The sequence below is a fragment of the Lepidochelys kempii genome, chromosome 1, assembly GCF_965140265.1.
Source record: "Lepidochelys kempii isolate rLepKem1 chromosome 1, rLepKem1.hap2, whole genome shotgun sequence".
NCBI lineage: Eukaryota > Metazoa > Chordata > Testudines > Cheloniidae > Lepidochelys > Lepidochelys kempii.
The window spans coordinates 231,338,060-231,355,233 of record NC_133256.1 but is presented as its reverse complement, the minus strand read 5'-3'; the positions used below and the strand labels follow the sequence as shown (position 1 = coordinate 231,355,233).

General features: G+C 42.2%; 1 protein-coding gene across 1 annotated transcript; it reads left to right on the top strand.

Annotated features, from left to right (window-relative positions):
- The first annotated feature begins 2,402 nt into the window (after nt 1-2,402).
- KCNJ8 (potassium inwardly rectifying channel subfamily J member 8) lies at nt 2,403-13,634 on the top strand. Its single transcript, XM_073317996.1, has 3 exons — nt 2,403-2,651; nt 3,840-4,288; nt 9,476-13,634. The coding sequence occupies exons 2-3, from the start codon at nt 3,924-3,926 to the stop codon at nt 10,374-10,376; spliced, it is 1,266 nt and encodes a 421-aa protein (XP_073174097.1). The 5' UTR covers nt 2,403-2,651; nt 3,840-3,923; the 3' UTR covers nt 10,377-13,634.
- The last annotated feature ends 3,540 nt before the right edge of the window (nt 13,635-17,174 follow it).

Genomic DNA, 17,174 nt, shown 5'->3' with positions numbered 1-17,174 from the left:
TCCAGCAGATAATGTAGACATACCCTTAGAAGCAGTTTCATACCCTTAATCATTTTTGTTGCCCTTTTCTATACCTTTTCCAATTCCGATATATCTTTTTTGAGATGGGGAGAGCAGATCTGCACTCAGTATTCAAGATGTCTGCATACCATGGATTTATATAGAGGCAATATGATATTCCCATTCTACATAAAGGGATCAAAGAGGTTAATTGACTTGCCCACAGTCATATAATGCATCGGTGGCAGAACTGGGATTAGAACTCTGAAGTACTTGGTTTTCAGTAGCCCCTGATGCTGCAAAGATTTATGCATGTGCTTAATTTTAAGGAGATGAGCAATACCCAACTGGGTCTGCTTATCTGCTTAAACTTAAGCATGTGCATAAGTTTTTGCTGATTCAAGGAATCACACACACACACACACACACACTCACAGAGCTGCAAGCCCTATGGGTACAAAGGAGTTAATCAGACACAATGCAGAGTAGCATGGGTACACTTTGCTTCATTAAAATCTAAATTTAGATCCTTTTATGAAGCTGGGGTTCTGTTTATTCTTCCTACATGGGGGGAAAATCTCAGTTTTCCTAGAAAGTAAATTTGATTAAACATGAGAAGCTGAGAAATTGCCAAAATTATAACCTTTAACTTGTGTGTGAGAGGGATGCTTTATTTCATTGCTTATGTTTTTTTAAGTATCCCTGTCCATGCACACTTTCTCCTGTGTCCATCTCACATCTTTCAGTACCTGTTACACCAGCTAACCATGAGAATAGGCCTATTCTGCACCCATTCAAATTAATGGGAGTTTGGTGCTAAAAACAGGTTTCAGAGTAGCAGCCCTGTCAGTCTGTATTCGCAAAAAGAAAAGGAGTACTTGTGGCACCTTAGAGACTAACCAATTTATTTGAGCATAAGCTTTCGTGAGCTATAGCTCACTTCATCAATGCATACTGTCAAACAAAGTCTCCTATTGCAGCAGCAGGCAAAGTAATGAAGTCAGTGGCAAAGGGGCAGCAAAAATCATGACAGATTTTGGCCTTGTGCAAACGCGTATGCATACATGCTTAATGTTACGCATGTCAGTTATCTCATCAAATTCAGTAGCCTGGTTTGTAGTAGGAAGAACAAAGAGTACATCAGTTTATAAAGAGCAAAACCCCCCTGACAGCTAGAGAGAGAAATAAAACACATTTCACAGTTTTGCTGCAGTCAGGACGTTGTTGTATATCTCCAGGCAGTGAGACTGCGGGCAAGTCTAACTCATTTGAGAAGCAAGAAAATGTGAGCTACTGTTAAAGAGCTGGATCCTTCAAGCGAATCCTGACTTCCAGGAGAGTTTTGCAGAGCACAGAGAAGACTCCAATTGAATTCAGTGGGCTTTGGAGCAAGCCTAAAAAGCTAAATCTACTATTCAAATATATTTTAAGGGTTTTGCCACAGAAACAAAAATACCTGACAGGGTCTTTAAAGATGTAAGACATTATTAGAACTATAACATAATCAATGTAAATGAGATTACAAAAATATAGGCTAGAGAAGGGGTTTCATTTTATCAGCTTTTTGGCTGATTGGCTGGTTTTAATAGAAGTCTTTCAATTAGATAATGAAAACAATAATAGTAATCTAAAATCTAATTTAAATAATTCTGTTATTTAATTCTTTTATATTTAAAATGATTTGCCAGAGCTTTAACATCCCTATTCAACTTTTTCATGTCAGGTTTAAAAGGTTTAGTACCAAAGTTCTGAAGTTTCATTTTCAAAAATGACTTTTAGGCACTTAAGAACCTACGTCCCATTGACTTTCAATTGAAACTGAAGTCTCTATAGGGTTACTGGGGGAGATTTTTCAACTTGAAAGCAGAGAAGAGTCCAGCTTTTCCTGGTATTTAGACTCCTGAGCGCCTAAGTCGCTTTTGAAAATGGGACTTAGGCTGCAATGTCATGTGGGTGCTTCGGACAATGTTACCCTGCCTTATTATATGACTTGGGGAAGAGCATTGAGGGTCAGCCCCTATAGTCTTTACACAGGCAAATCGCCCACTGAGTAGAAGGGAGTTTTGCCTGAGTAGGGACTTCAGGAGCAGTGCCCTGTTATCCTGACCTTTATAGTTTAAGAAGGAAATCAAATCCCCCTGTGCATCGATGGAGTTTCGGATTCCAGAACAACCTCCTTCCAAAAAAAAAAAAAAAAAGCTGGGCGCTGTTTAAGTGTTTGGGGTGCGGGGCTGTGATCTGCCCCCCCTTTTTCTCTCCCCCCCCCCACTCCCCCCGTTCCACACACCGCTTCAGCACACTCCCCTTGACCGCCGCACTTCCGCCGGGGGCTGCCTGCCGCCCCGCCGCTGCGGGACAGACAACCCGTCACAGAATAGATCCTTACACAACCGGCTGCCTTGCTGAGCATCACCTCCCCCTGGAGCCCCGCGGGGAAGGAAGCCGCCCGGGGGAGCCCGAGACATCGGCTTCCTGAACTTGTCCTGTACCGCAGCACGAAGCCAGCCTCCCCCCAGCCCCCTGGAGAAGGATCTCCGCGCCCGGCTACTGCTGCTGCTGCCCGGGTGGGGTGGGCGTCCAGTCGGCTGCGAGGCGATGCCAGGCGGCTCCGGGGCTCTGAGCCAGCGTTCCGACTCCTGCTCGGGATTTTCGTAAGTTGCAGCTCTCCTTCTGGGGGTCTTTGCACTTCCTCGTCAGAGATCTCCTCCCCTTAAACAAGCCGACCAAAGTAAGATCAGGTGCCTGCAGGCGTCGTTCTCCCTTTGAAATGGACTGATCAACAGTGGGGCGTTTTCTCTCCTGGTAGAGCGATTTCGACTTCAAGTGTGAGGTCTCCAGAAATTGATCCCCCCCAACCCTCCGCCCCCCGCCGCCACCGCCCACTCGTTTAGGTCGGGTTGGGAGAGGGTACGGAGGGGATTTTGTTTTTGTTAATTTACACATATTCTATGTATTTAGGGTTGCATCGTATTCATTCTAACATTTGAGCAAAAAACAAAAAAAGCTGGAGATGAGGTGAAGTTGAGGTGCATTAGGATGATTGCTGGGTGTGAGTGCAAAGCACCCGTGCAGATTTTCAGTGCCAGACCAGCTTTTTGTGATTTTGATCGCATGCATATTTAATTATACAAAATACAATATTTATTTTAATTTTCATTATTATTATTTGCTTGATTTGGAGGGAGAAAAATCCCCCCTGCCTAGCTCAACAAATGGTCAATAATTTCCCAGCCAGGTAATGTGATATTTCCCCACACATCTCTATTTTAATGTTAAATACATGATGCTTTGGGACCAGACTGTGCAGCCCTTATTCATGTGAGTCAGTAACATACCAGCGGTCTTACTGACTTCAGTAGGGCTATTTGGAAAGGGCCACCTAGGTGAGCTCCACTATCTGACCCTTGTTAAATAAGGGTCACAGTCTGCAAATTCGTTAGCATGCAAGTAACACTTACTCACATGAGTACTTCCATTGAGCAGAGTAATTACTTGTGTGCAGTTGCTGCATGGTTAAGTGTCTCGATAGGATCTGGCCTTAGAGCATGGATCATTATTTACTTTGGTCCACAGTTATAAGTCCTTTCTGTGGCTTTCCTCACTACCAGTGTCCAAAATAAATCACTATTTTTATTCCTTTTAGGATTTGTCCCTAACTGCCTTTATAGCAATCACAGTCTAAAATGAGCATATAATAGCACTGTAGAATAATCTTAAAGAGACATTTAACTTAACAGCTGTTCCCATGAGGGCCATCTACTCCACATTCCTATCATTTTTATTGTCTGGGAAAAATGGGAAATAGATGGCAAACTAGATCTTGTTCTTTCTTTCCTCAGGATGTAGGAGGACAGATAAGGGACAAAAGGGAGACCAGTGGAAAAGCACTTGTGTCCTGCTAGGTGGACTATGGTGGCAGGAAGATGTTGGCCAGGAAGAGTATCATCCCTGAAGAATATGTGCTGGCACGGATTGCTGCTGAGAACCTTCGCAAGCCACGCATCCGGGACCAGCCCCGCAAAGCTCGTTTCATCGCCAAGAGCGGGGCGTGCAATTTGGCTCACAAGAACATCCGCGAGCAGGGCCGCTTCTTGCAAGACATCTTCACCACCCTGGTGGACCTGAAGTGGCGCCACACGCTGGTGATCTTTACCATGTCCTTCCTGTGCAGCTGGTTGCTCTTTGCCATGATGTGGTGGCTGGTGGCTTTTGCCCATGGAGACATGGATGCTAGCACCGAGAATTGTACAGGCAGTACTAAATGGACACCATGTGTGACATGTGTCAGGTAAAGTACAGTAGGAGGTATAAGGAATAGCAATGATGTAAATGCCACGCTGCCCAAGCCTAAAACTAGGCTTTGGTTTACTTGAACTGTTCTGTACAGTATAGACAACTGAAAAGTTGAGTGTTCTCCACTAGGTTCCACCAATTCCTGCAAGCCCCCCAGGCTTGGGAAATATCATACCTCAGAATTCTTTGATGCCTTACCAGATCTCCCAAAAGCTGATAGTGACAGAGACCCTGCTGCTTTTCAAATGTCTCTACAGTATGTTGATAACTTTCCGTATCTGTAAAGATAGAGTCTGCTTCAACAAAGTGGCCCTTAGGTGTGTGTTGTAAATTGTTTAGTCCTGTCTACATCAATAACACTATCTTGAACACAGTGTGGTCCATAGTGAATTTCATACCATGACACAACAAGAAATGGCTTATCTTGAGAACTATATTTTGGCTTCGGAAAATCAGTCCAAACTTTCAAAGATGTCTACTGAATTTGGTTTCAGAGTAGCAGCCGTGTTAGTCTGTATTCGCAAAAAGAAAAGTGAAGTGAGCTGTAGCTCACGAAAGCTTATGCTCAAATAAATTTGTTAGTCTCTAAGGTGCCACAAGTACTCCTTTTCTTTTTACTGAATTTGGGTGCTTCATTTTCTGGCTTGTCCAACTTATGACACCTTAGTGAGGCTTGAGTTCCAGAGAATGGAAAGCATCTGAATATTAGGCCTCTTTTTGATGTCTTTAGTTGGGAAGCCAAAAATGGAAGTACCCAAAATCATTAGTCACTTATGAAGATTTAGGCTATCAATTTTAATTACGGGACAAGTGCTGTGACACACTGCATCAGTATTTATCTCAGACAACAAGAGCTAATGTGAAAAACACTACCAGAGTGCTACGATAGGGGTCACAGGAGTGTGTTCTTTTCCTTTTACTACCAACACAACTCCCAGAGCATTTTCCAGAGCATCAGCCAAATGACTGATCAGGAGGGAATTCCACATATACGCAGTATATTTACAGACTCCAAAGAGCTAACATTAATAGGAGCAAGCAATGAGACCATTCTGTGATATGTTGAATAAGATCCATATTTATAGTACTCGTTCTTTGAACAGAAAGAGCCTGATTAACCATTGCCCTGTCATTTATGCCAGTGCAAGGTGGGTGTACAATGCTACTGAATCAGAATGGCTGCATTTTGCATGCATTTTGCATACACTTTGCATTGTTGTTGGGACCACACAAGGGGCAAGGTGGTATAGAAGTAGACTCATAATATCTGAGTGTCCACTTTTATCTCCCTCTCTGTCTCGGTGATGCAAACACCATGATAGCATGTACAAAATTCCAAGTGGTATTATTTCTGGCCTAAAAAGGATGATGTTCTTCACCCTTTCCCTTGTTTTTATTCTGCTTTCCTAAGTGGGGCTATTCCCCTTCCAAGCTGGACTAAACTTCATTACATTGATTGATTTTTCATTTGTTCATTCTTAGGAACTAGCTGCAAGCCAGAGCTTCTGAAATGAGCAATTATGGCTCAGATCACCTCTGTGAGGGAACTCTGTCAGGCTCCTTTTTCCTTTCTATTGTTCAAGGAAAGGCGGGGCAGGGTTTGCAGCAGCAGAAAGGGCTCCATCCCACAAACCTGCTGCTCTCAGGGGATCTGCCGGAAGGAAGGGCCATTGGGCACTGAGCTTTCCACATTTGGTCTGGGACTCCCTGCCTTGCCTTTCAGCTTCAAAGCAGCAGCACGGCTCCAATGGAGCCTCTCCTATGGGACTTTCTTGCTGGCTGCTACCCCGGACATCCCCTTCCCAGAGGACATTTCATGGCAACGGAACGCACATGCACTAAAGTTCACACTGATTCATGTTTTTTGAGGAATCCGCATGATATTCGGCCTTATGCCAGCTGGGGGTCACGTGAGCACAACAGCTTTTAAGCCATGCCTCCAGGCATGTCCCTAGTAGTCCCGTACACTAGAAGACTGCTTAACTGTCTGCTTCAGGCAGGTTTATGGCTGCTTTCTGCTGCCAGTGTGGTGCAAAGGGGCTGGTCTTCTCTCTATCCAGACCAAGGTTCTGGTCTTCTCTCTATTCCATCCACTGGCATTACCGTTGTTAAGCCTCCACCAATCCATGCAGGATTTAAGATACAAAATCCCTATTCAAACAATTCCAGTGAGGTCACTACATTTTACTGCAAGGGAAATGTGAAGGTTATTCATAGAATATCAGGGTTGGAAGGGACCTCAGGAGATCATCTAGTCCAACCCCCTGCTCAAAGCAGGACCAATCCTCAATTTTTGCCCCAGATCCCTAAATGGCCCCCTCAAGGATTGAACTCACAACCCTGGGTTGAGCAGGCCAATGCTCAAACCACTGAGCTATCCCTCCCCCAGTTATAACTAACTGAAACATAGGCATGGGAACTATGGGTGCGAGGGGTGCTGCAGCATCCCAGGGGTCTCAGCTGCCGACCCCTTGCCTGGGGTCCTGGTTGCCCGCCCCACACCCAGAGTCTCGGCTGCCGCCCCAGGCCCAGCTCTGCTGCCACCCTGGGGTCTGCTGCCACTCTGTGCCCGGGGCTTTGCTCTCAGCCTCAGCTGGGGAGGGGGAGTTGGACAGGGCTTAGGGGGCTGGCTTTCAGCACCTCCACTATTAAAAATGTTCCAGCGCCACTGAACTGAAGTGAATGAAGGATGAACATAACTTTTTGCTTTAGCACATGACAAAGAGCACATGTTGTCATATGGTATTAGTATCTGGAGTGTTTCAGGCCAAAAGGTAGATAACCATCTATCTTCTAGTCATGAAAAGTAATTTTTCATTGGCAATAAATGATTCTGTTCTGTTAAAACTGGCTACCTATTCCAACAAAGTTATGGAACAAAAATATTGTCACTAATATTTTTAAGAAGAAAAACTGATTATCTGATCTAAAACAAATATTTGATCTTGTCACTATATACAGTCAAAATAAAAATTAATAATAGCCAAAATTTTAAAGCCTGTGTGCCTAAAGTTAGGCTCTTAAACCATATTAGACATCTAACTAAAATCTTTTCATGTAGGTGCTAAAATGTGGCTTTAAGAGACACCTGGGTTTGAAATTTGTAATCAACACTTAGTACTCATAGAGCACTTTATGTTTTCCAAGTGCTACATAACTATTAACCACACCCCTCCATGGTAGGGTAAATATTGGTATCTTGCCCATATTCCAGACAGGCAGATTGTTGCCAAAGCTGAAATGGGAATCAGTGACAGACTTGGGATTATTACAATTAGCAGCTCCCTGGCTTTTACTTCTGTGTTCACATGCTCAGCTTGCTAGACCGTAGTTTCCTGAAGGACTGAGTTTACACTATAAAAATGTGGATTCTTTTTCAAATAAATCATTTTTAAAGGAAATTAGAGTATTTGAAGTTGCAGCCATTCACTTCGCTCTGCATGCAGCTGAATATTCGTCACCCTTTCACTAGTTCCATTAAATACCATATTAACCCCTTCATTCCTGAATTCTTTAGAACTACGTGCCAAAAACAAAAACAAAAAACCCACAAAAACACACCACATTAGTGGTGATTCCCAAGAATGAAAAGCTTTTAAAAGCCCCCGGTTTTTAAACATGCTTATCAAATTTGGATTAGAGCTAGCGAGAACTCAGCAGTCTCATTACTGGGAGTCACTTCCTTTAAGATGAGTTTTCTCTTTCCACAGAAAAAATCTCCCTGATTTTGCATGTGCTATAAAACGTTTTGAATTCTTTTCGTGACTCCTGGTCCTCTAGTAGTTCGAAGGACTGTTCCAACTTATCCTGAAGACATAGTCAAAGGCTATGTCTACACTACCGCAGTAAGTCGACCTATGCTATGCAATTCCAGCTACATGAATAATGTAGCTGGAGTTGACGTACCTTAGGTTGAGTTATCGTGGGGTCTACACCACGGGGGGTCGACGGGAGAAACTCTCCCATTGACTTACCTTACTCTTCTCATCGGGGGTAGAGTACAGAGGTCGACTGGAGAGCGATCTGCTTTTGGTTTAGTGGGTCTTCACTAGACCCGCTAAATTGACCTCTGGTGGATCGATCTCAGAGCCTCGATCCCGGCTGTAGTGTAGACCTGCCCAAAGAGTTAGTTAAGAGTTGATCAGGTTTTGTTCTTGCAAAACCAAACCTGAAACAAAGTATGATTCAGATTTACCTTTGTGGAAAGGACATATATATTTCATTAACATAACTCCATTATATATGTAGATGTTACATCTGGGTGGACTGTAATATATGAAAAGGGCCATTATCGTATTTGTTCATATGTATCAATATAAGATTCCATGTATGGCATGTCCAATAAATAATCCACTTTCTACTTATGTAGCATTCACATATAAGTTACAAAACTAGATCCAGATTTAAATTTTGAAGCTGGCCTTATCTTGACAGTGCCTTGAACCAAAACACTAGGTCAAACTACGCCCAACCTTTGGGAGATGAAGGGAATGAGTGTAGAGGCCCATTGTATTCATTCAGCTGCCTAGCCTCACTGGCTTACTCTCACTCATGAACAGCATGGTTACTGCAGGAGCCATGCTTCTAGGGGTTCCCCTAGTGTGACTGTCCCCAAAGCCCACTGGTGGGGCTAAAAAGTGCAGAGGGGAAAGTAGTGTAAGTTAACTCAGGTTGTACTCACTGCACTGCTTCCCCTCACTGGTTTGGAGAGTGGGAGAATCTAGAAAAGTCAACCATATCCTCCACACTCCCTCCTCCACGCCCCCCCTCCAATGCTGTGGAAATGGAAGGTGTGGCACTCCTGACTCAGAGGTTTCATTGGGTGGAGAGAAAGAAAAGAAAGAAAAGAACAAGAGTTAGAGCTCTCTGCCTGCTGATATGGAGAAGAATATGGACCATTAGGCAGGGAGGTTAGGTGAAGAGAAAGAGAGCCAAGGCCAGAGAGAGAGTCAATGGTAGTATTCAGGATTTCCAGGCAATCAGGTCTGTCCTTTGACCGTTAAACAATGGGTCTTGCTCCTGCAAATGTTGAGCATGCAAAACTGCCATGGAAGTTAATGGGAGTTTTAAGTGTGCAACAATTGCAAGAATGAGGCCTCTTGTTGCTTCCTATTCAGTGTACACTGTTAACTTTTCTACTTGAAGTATTTAGATAACTAATTGTATGCAACTTTCTCTGTAGGTCTTTCACTTCTGCTTTCCTCTTTTCCATTGAAGTTCAAGTGACCATTGGTTTTGGAGGCAGAATGATGACAGAAGAATGTCCCATGGCCATCACTGTCCTGATTCTGCAGAACATCGTAGGTTTGATTATCAATGCCGTCATGCTGGGCTGCATATTTATGAAAACTGCCCAAGCTCACAGAAGGGCAGAGACCTTGATTTTCAGCCGGCATGCGGTGATTGCCATTCGTAATGGCAGACTTTGCTTCATGTTCAGAGTGGGAGACCTGAGGAAAAGCATGATCATCAGTGCCTCGGTGAGAATACAGGTAGTGAGGAAGACGACTACGCCCGAAGGGGAGATCATCCCTATACATCAGCAAGACATCCCGGTGGATAACCCTATTGAAAGCAATAACATTTTCCTGGTGGCTCCATTGATCATTTGCCATGTCATAGACAAGCGGAGTCCTCTCTATGATATCTCTGCTAGTGACCTTGTCAACCAAGATTTAGAACTTATAGTGGTACTTGAAGGAGTAGTAGAAACCACTGGCATCACCACGCAAGCAAGAACATCTTACATAGCAGAGGAGATCCTGTGGGGTCACCGCTTTGTGCCCATCGTAACGGAAGAGGAAGGCGTGTATGCGGTTGATTACTCCAAGTTTGGCAACACGATCAAGGTAGCAGCTCCGCGGTGCAGCGCTAGGGAGCTGGATGAAAAGCCTTCCATTCTCATCCAGACTCTTCAGAAAAGTGAGCTGTCTCATCAAAACTCTCTGCGGAAACGCAACTCCATGAGGCGGAACAACTCCATGAGGAGGAACAACTCCATGAGGAGGAACAACTCTTCCCTCATTGTGCCCAAAGTACAGTTTATAACACCCGAGGGGAATCAGAGTATGTGCGAAACATGATATACAACCTCACATGAGGCTGAGTCTCCGATAAAGGTTGAGAGGCCAAAAATGTTTTTCAAGAAACAGAGACAAAATAGAACTGTACTGGAGCTATTTATTCTGTTACTTAGTGAAAGCATCACATAACAGCAGTAGGAAACACTATAGCACTAGGCATATTAATGAACGAATAATGGCACTCAGAGTAAAGGAAGCATGGTTCACTCATGTAATGTATTTTGTATTAATATGTGTTTTAGTGGCATGTTAGATTTCTTTCCTTTCAAGGAAATCTATCTGATACTTTTCTACAGACTATCATAAAATGTGTTTTACTTTTTACTTCTGGATTACACACTGTCAGACAGTGGGCTGATTTTCAATAGCACTGTGCACCCAGTAGCTTCCAATTATTTATGTGGAATGCATGGATTTAAGTTTAGTAGATTCATTGATTCCAAATGCCAGAATGGACTTCTCTGATCATCTAGTCTGTCCTCCTATATAACACAGACCATAGAACATCTCCAAAATATTTCCTCTTGTACATCAGATCTTGATTTAAAAATTGCCATTCCTGTAGCATCTACCGTGACCTCTGGTAAATTGTCCCAATGATTAATTACCCTGACTGTTAAAAAAAAATATGCCTTATTTCCCATCTGAATTTGTCTAGCTTCAACCTCCAGTCTTTGGATCTTTTTATACCTTTGGCAGCTAGATTGAAGAGCCCATTATCATATATTTGTTCCCCTCGTAGATAATTATAAACTTTAATCAAATCACCCCTTAACCTTCTCCTTGATAAGCTAAATAGATTGAGCTACTTGAGTCCATCACCACGAGACATGTTTTCTAATCCTTTAATCATTCTTGTGGCTCTTCTCTGAACCAGTTTATCAACATCCTTCTTAAATTGTGGTCACCAGAACTGGACACAGTATTGCAGCAGTAGTCTCAGCAGTGCCAAATACAGAGATAAAATAACCTTTCTACTCCAATGCAAGTTACCCTGTTTGTGCATCCAAGGATCACGTTAACCTGTTAGTCACAGCATCGTTTTTTGGAAATCAAGTAAAGTGTTCATAAACAATATCCTATTATCTTTCAATTTATTCTGATTAAATTCTTCATCCCAGCTGATTTGCCTCAGAATTGTTTTCAGCGTTGTAACTTTTCTCTCAACCATTTGGTGCTGGCCACTGTTGGAGACAGGATACTACTCTAGATGGACCTTGGGTCTCAGCCAGTCTGGCAAATTCTATGATCCTCCTGTGGTAGAAACGTATGGCGAAAAACAAATGTTTTGGAAATGTGTCTACTCGTCTGCCGCCTTCATCTCTTGTCCTTGAATATTTTCTTAAAACGTCAAGAACAATACTGTCTAGACTATTAAGGAGCAATGCCAGAGTAGTGTAATGGTTACCATAGACTCAACAAGGCAGTTAAAAGAACATTTTGAATGCTGCATATATTTTGAGAGGGAGGCATTATCATTTAAAGTGGCATTCTTTAAAAATAAAACTCTAAGGGCTCAGTGGTAGCTTTGGTGCCACTGCCCTGAGCAGAGGGTGGTGGTGGAGCTGAACCTCTTCAGGAAAAGCACCATGGAGATTGTGCCTTGGGCAGACAGAATGGGCCAGATTTACAAGGCTATTTAGGTATCTGAAGATGCAGACAGGCACTTAGTGGGATTTTCAAAAGCACCTAAGCAGGTTAGGCACCGATCTGTATATTTAGGTGCCTAAATAGCTTTGTATGTGTGAGCTAATCTTCTTAGTACTGCTCTGTGTGCATAGGGTCTGAGGGGAAGTGGGGATGTACATTCAGTGCACCAGCCCCTTATTCTAGAGCAGAGCACTCTCTCTGGTGTAGTGGCCCCACTCCACTCCTGAAAAATCCATTCTGGGTTTTATATGACACCTAATGCATCTTAGGACACAAATTATATTTGGTTCCAGGCAAAGTTTGATTTGTTCAATAAGCCTTTACTTTAACACAAAATCTTAATATATCAGTTAAATCCTTTCCAAGGCATGGGACAGCATGCACCTCTCACCTGTCTTAACTTACTTCAGAGGAACACAATCACTTCATTCTATTATCGTAGCTGATTCATGCAGAACATTATGTTTTCCTTTATGTTTTTAATCAGGACAGTGGTATTCACAAACTATCACCAATTTTGGATATCTTTTCTTCCTTGAGAAAATAAGACATCTTGTGAAACCAGCTTCCAAATTCTTAAGTGATTATTATTAGCAAATGATTACTGAAAAAGCTGTTGGCATGAGACCAGAGAGGAGCTTTTGCTGGACCAAAACTTTTTAATAAATGACAAAAGGAGCAAAACTTTCATTATTTTTGACAACTTTTGTACTCTACTATTCTCTGAGGAATGTCTGGTGTTTCCAGAGAGTTGAAGCGGATTTGGAAGGAAACTTCAAGCAATAAGTCCTATCCAATTAGGTTCTGATTTTGTTCTGGGCTATCGTTGTGTACCAGTTTCATAACAGGACACATTTTGAAGAGCAGCACTGTGGTAAGGGTGGACCAACTTAAATATTCATGGTAAATAGGCCCAATGGCCTGTGATGGGATATTAGATGGGGTGGGATCTGAGTTACCCAGGAAAGAATTTTCTGTAGTATCTGGCTGGTGAATCTTGCTCATATGCTCAGGGTTTAGCTGATCGCCATATTTGGGGTCAGGAAGGAATTTTCCTCCAGGGCAGTGTTGGGGACACTGGGGCATGGCCACTAGGTAACTCGAGGGGATGGAAGACCACGAATGTCGATGAAGCCCTCTCACACTAGGCCCAGGTGTCCTTGGCCCCCCCGCCTGGAGGCACACACAGCAGTTATGCTGAGAATCTGCAACACTATGTTGCAGAGTCAGACTGCCTGAAACTAAGCAAGGCCAAACAGGGGAGATATGGAAGAACAATGCTGAATAAAGCAGCTTTACATATAGTTTAACAAATGATACAGAGAACCAGGGAACTAGCTGGGAACTGGATTGGCTGGCTATATGGATACTTAGGGCAGCTTGCTATTGGATAAGTATGCTGGGAAAAAGGATGTATAAAAGGCTGTGTAACTTCCTGCTCTGTGTACAGGATTTGAGATTCAAATCTCCCTGTACCTTTTTGAAGCTTCAAATAAACTTTTCTGCTTCTCCACCCCCTTGTGATTATTGGGTGTAGCACTCCGGGTAGCGAACCAACTCAAGCTGTTGTTCAGCCTCTCGGCACTGGGTTCCAGCAACAGCAGATTGGAAGAGTTCCTGGTTCCTGGAAACCTTTTTCGCCTTCCTCTGTAGCATGGGGCACTGGTCACTTGCTGGAGGATTCTCTGCTCCTTGAAGTCTTTAAACCACAATCTGAGGACTTCAATAGCTCAGACATAGGTGAGAGGTTTTTCGCATGAGTGGTGGGTGAAATTCTGTGGCCTGCTTTGTGCAGGAGGTCAGACTAGATGATCATAATGGTCCCTTCTGACCTAAATATCTATGAATCTATGAATCTATGAAACTCCAAAAAGGCTCACATGCTTTATCAGAATTTTTCAAAACCTTTGTGATGACAGAATGCTTGGCTCGGGGATTCATAATGAGTTAGGAAGCGGTTCACTTCTAGAGTTTTGACTTATATCCAACCCAGGTCAGTATGAATGGAGACAAAATTGTTAATCTCTAATGAAAATGATGTATAGGGCCATGAAAATGAAACTGAGAGTCAGGAACCTCTAAATTTTAATCCTGACTTGGTTACTGACTTGTTATGTATTCTTGGCCAAATCTAGACCAGAGCTGTTCTAAGTGAGACAAGCTAGAACAGAGCAGGGTCACCCAATAAGGAGAAGACATACAGGACCACAAATGGTCCTGAAAGGGCCCAGGAAGGCCAGGCCGCACTGAGGTTCACCTAAGAAAAGCTGCAAGCAGATTGGGGTGTCTCAGAGTTCCTGGGAAGAATGGGAGGAACTAGTGCCAGAGCAATTTAGCCGGAGACTTGGATGACAGATGTGTCAGCCCAGGACCTGTAATTAACGATATTACCAGGAACCTTGTGAGAGTGTAGTGTAGATATTGTTTCAGGAAGCAAATTGGGAAGGATTTATATCTGAAGTCTAGTAAGTTCCTATCTTGATAATTTGACATTAATCATACATAGCAGTTACTAGAAATTTTGTCTCTGTGTAAAGACTGAATTGACTGCCAGCGTAAAACCGTCTTGTATATAAAGATGGTCTCCTTTTGTCAACGATGTTTGCATAGCCAGAATAGGGGTTAAACCCTTTTTCTTCCCAATTTCCCCCTCACTTCAGATGTTCATGGTTTTAATAAGGAGGTACATTCATGGTACTCCCAGACTAATCAGCGTGATAAGCAATAGTCTCTCCCATCCCAATCTGCTTATGATCTGTCTCCTACCTTTCTCTTTAAACTGTCTTGAGAGAATAATGTTTTCCCACTTCCCTTTAAGTCGTCTTGGAGCTTGAAGAGGAAGATCTTTCACATGACAACTGCTCAGGTGACCTCTGTAAACATCAGATGAATTTCCATATTCCTTTGTCCATTTTCTCAGAGAACTTAATTCTACAGATGTAAGATTAATGCTGCTCTTGAGAAATAATCAGAGAGATTTAGGCACATGTAGTTAGAACATACCTTAGTGGGGCCTCTGACTGATAAAATTTATTCCCTGGCTTTCAGAAAAGATTATTGAGCTTTAAACTTGTGAGGTCTTCAAGCGGTTTCCTAATGAAGAAGCTCCTTTTTAAAGCACTGAAGGATTGCCAGTTAATAGTGGAGGAGATTATGGTCAAATAATTGCGGACCATAATAAGAGTTAAGGGAAGACAAAAATTACATAAATAGGTTTTGTAACAACCTCTTTTCCCCCCTACATTTTAATTCACACTAATAAATAGTTTTAACAGGAAGCGTGATTAACCATTGGAACAAATTATCAAGGGAAATAGTAGATTCTATGTCTTTTGAGTCTTCAAATCAAGATGGGATGCTATGCTTTAGCCAACCACAAATTACTGGATTGAATAAAAGGGTAACAAGGTGAAATTATACAACCTGTGTTATACAGGAGGTCAGACTAAATGGTCTAATAGTTCCTTCCGGTCTTAAAATCTATCTATAGGGAGACTCATTGTGAATTGATGACTTTTGATCCTGATCCAATGGAAAAACTCCATTGACTTTAATGAGTTTTGGATCAGGCTCTTACTGAATTAGTAACTTAATAAATACAATTAAAATAACCCCAGGATTATGCATCACCACATTGTTGATTTTATTGATACATTTAGTTCAGTATTAATTACGGATACTTCATAATGTACTTTTAAACATCATGTAGTATAGTTTATAAAAATAAGGACACCTTAGCAATCTGGGAACTCTCTCCAGCCTCTACTATGAAATCTTTGCTTAGCCGTGTGGGTAAGAGATTCAAGTTTTATATGGATCAACAGAGTGAGGATAAATGAAGTGCCACTGTACTGTGTTTATAATTTGACAGTACTTGAACTGTATTATTAATAACCTGTGCAGACTGTAAGCAAGGAATGACACTGAATTGATTTGTAAAGTCTTGTCATGGTTTAGGTCATAGAATCCTAGCTACCTAAGAGACTACATCTCTCTCCTTACAGATAGGGTGACCATATGTCCCACTTTGGCCAGGACAGTATCCTTTGTCCTGTTTGCCCAATATATTCCTCCGTGTCCCCCTAAGGCAAGAACGAACAGGACAAATGCCCAGTTTTGCCAAAAATGTTGTGACGTCCGTGACGTCAGCTCGGGTGAGCCGCAACACCAGGCGACTCGGGCCAGCCTTGAGTTTGGCAGGGCTCAAGCAAGAGGTGACGCCAGGCAGTGTCTCATTTTCGGTTTAGGGAAATATGGTCCCCTTACTTAAGTACCATTGCTATAGTTGCATTAAACTGTAATAATAATAAACATTCGTTATAACCCGCAAACTTGGCCCTCCTTCACCAAATCTTAAGTAATTCTTGTTCAAGGCATAATTTGGGGGATGATCTCATTGGTTTTAGATCTTTGGTTTTGGTCTGATCAACAACCTGGAAAATATGTCTATTTCCACCAACTCATGCTTTTAGGAACATTCAACTCCAGAACTCCAAGGAAAACTCAGGGTCTGCTATATCATCTTAATAAATGAAACTTTTTTTATTTGTATTGAGAGCATTTGATAATTGCTAGTTGTCTGGGTGGCCAGTTTTAGATTTCACAGTATTTCCAGAATTATATTTTATAATAAGAGACATTCTATGCTCAGCCTTAGCCAGTATTTCTAAATGTTATAAACAGAGAGTAGTCATGGCAGATCAGATTAAATTGTTTCTTATAAGTGTTATTTTTTTCCATTCACAAAGAGTAACCATATTCTCTCAGTCTAAATTATTTTTATTTTAGATTAATGGAAGCAATGAAAGAGAAGAGAAATAATAAGAGCTCTGAGATAGATCCTTCCTGTACTCCAGCTACTTTTCACCACTTGTATACCAAGAAAAAAATAATGTAAAGCTGAACCTGCCTTTGGAAAATGTTTGGCCAGAAAACTAGTTTTAAACTCTGTGTAGCTTGAAAGATTGTACCTTCCACCAACGAAAGTTGGTCCAATAAAAGATATCATCTTACCTACCTTGTCTCTCATATATCCTGGGACCAAAATGGCTGCAAAAATATCACCAAAAAGTTTTACGCTCAGCAGCTTTCAAATGACAGATTTTTTTTCTGAGCATTTATGTTTTCAAGTGTGGTTCGAAATATTTC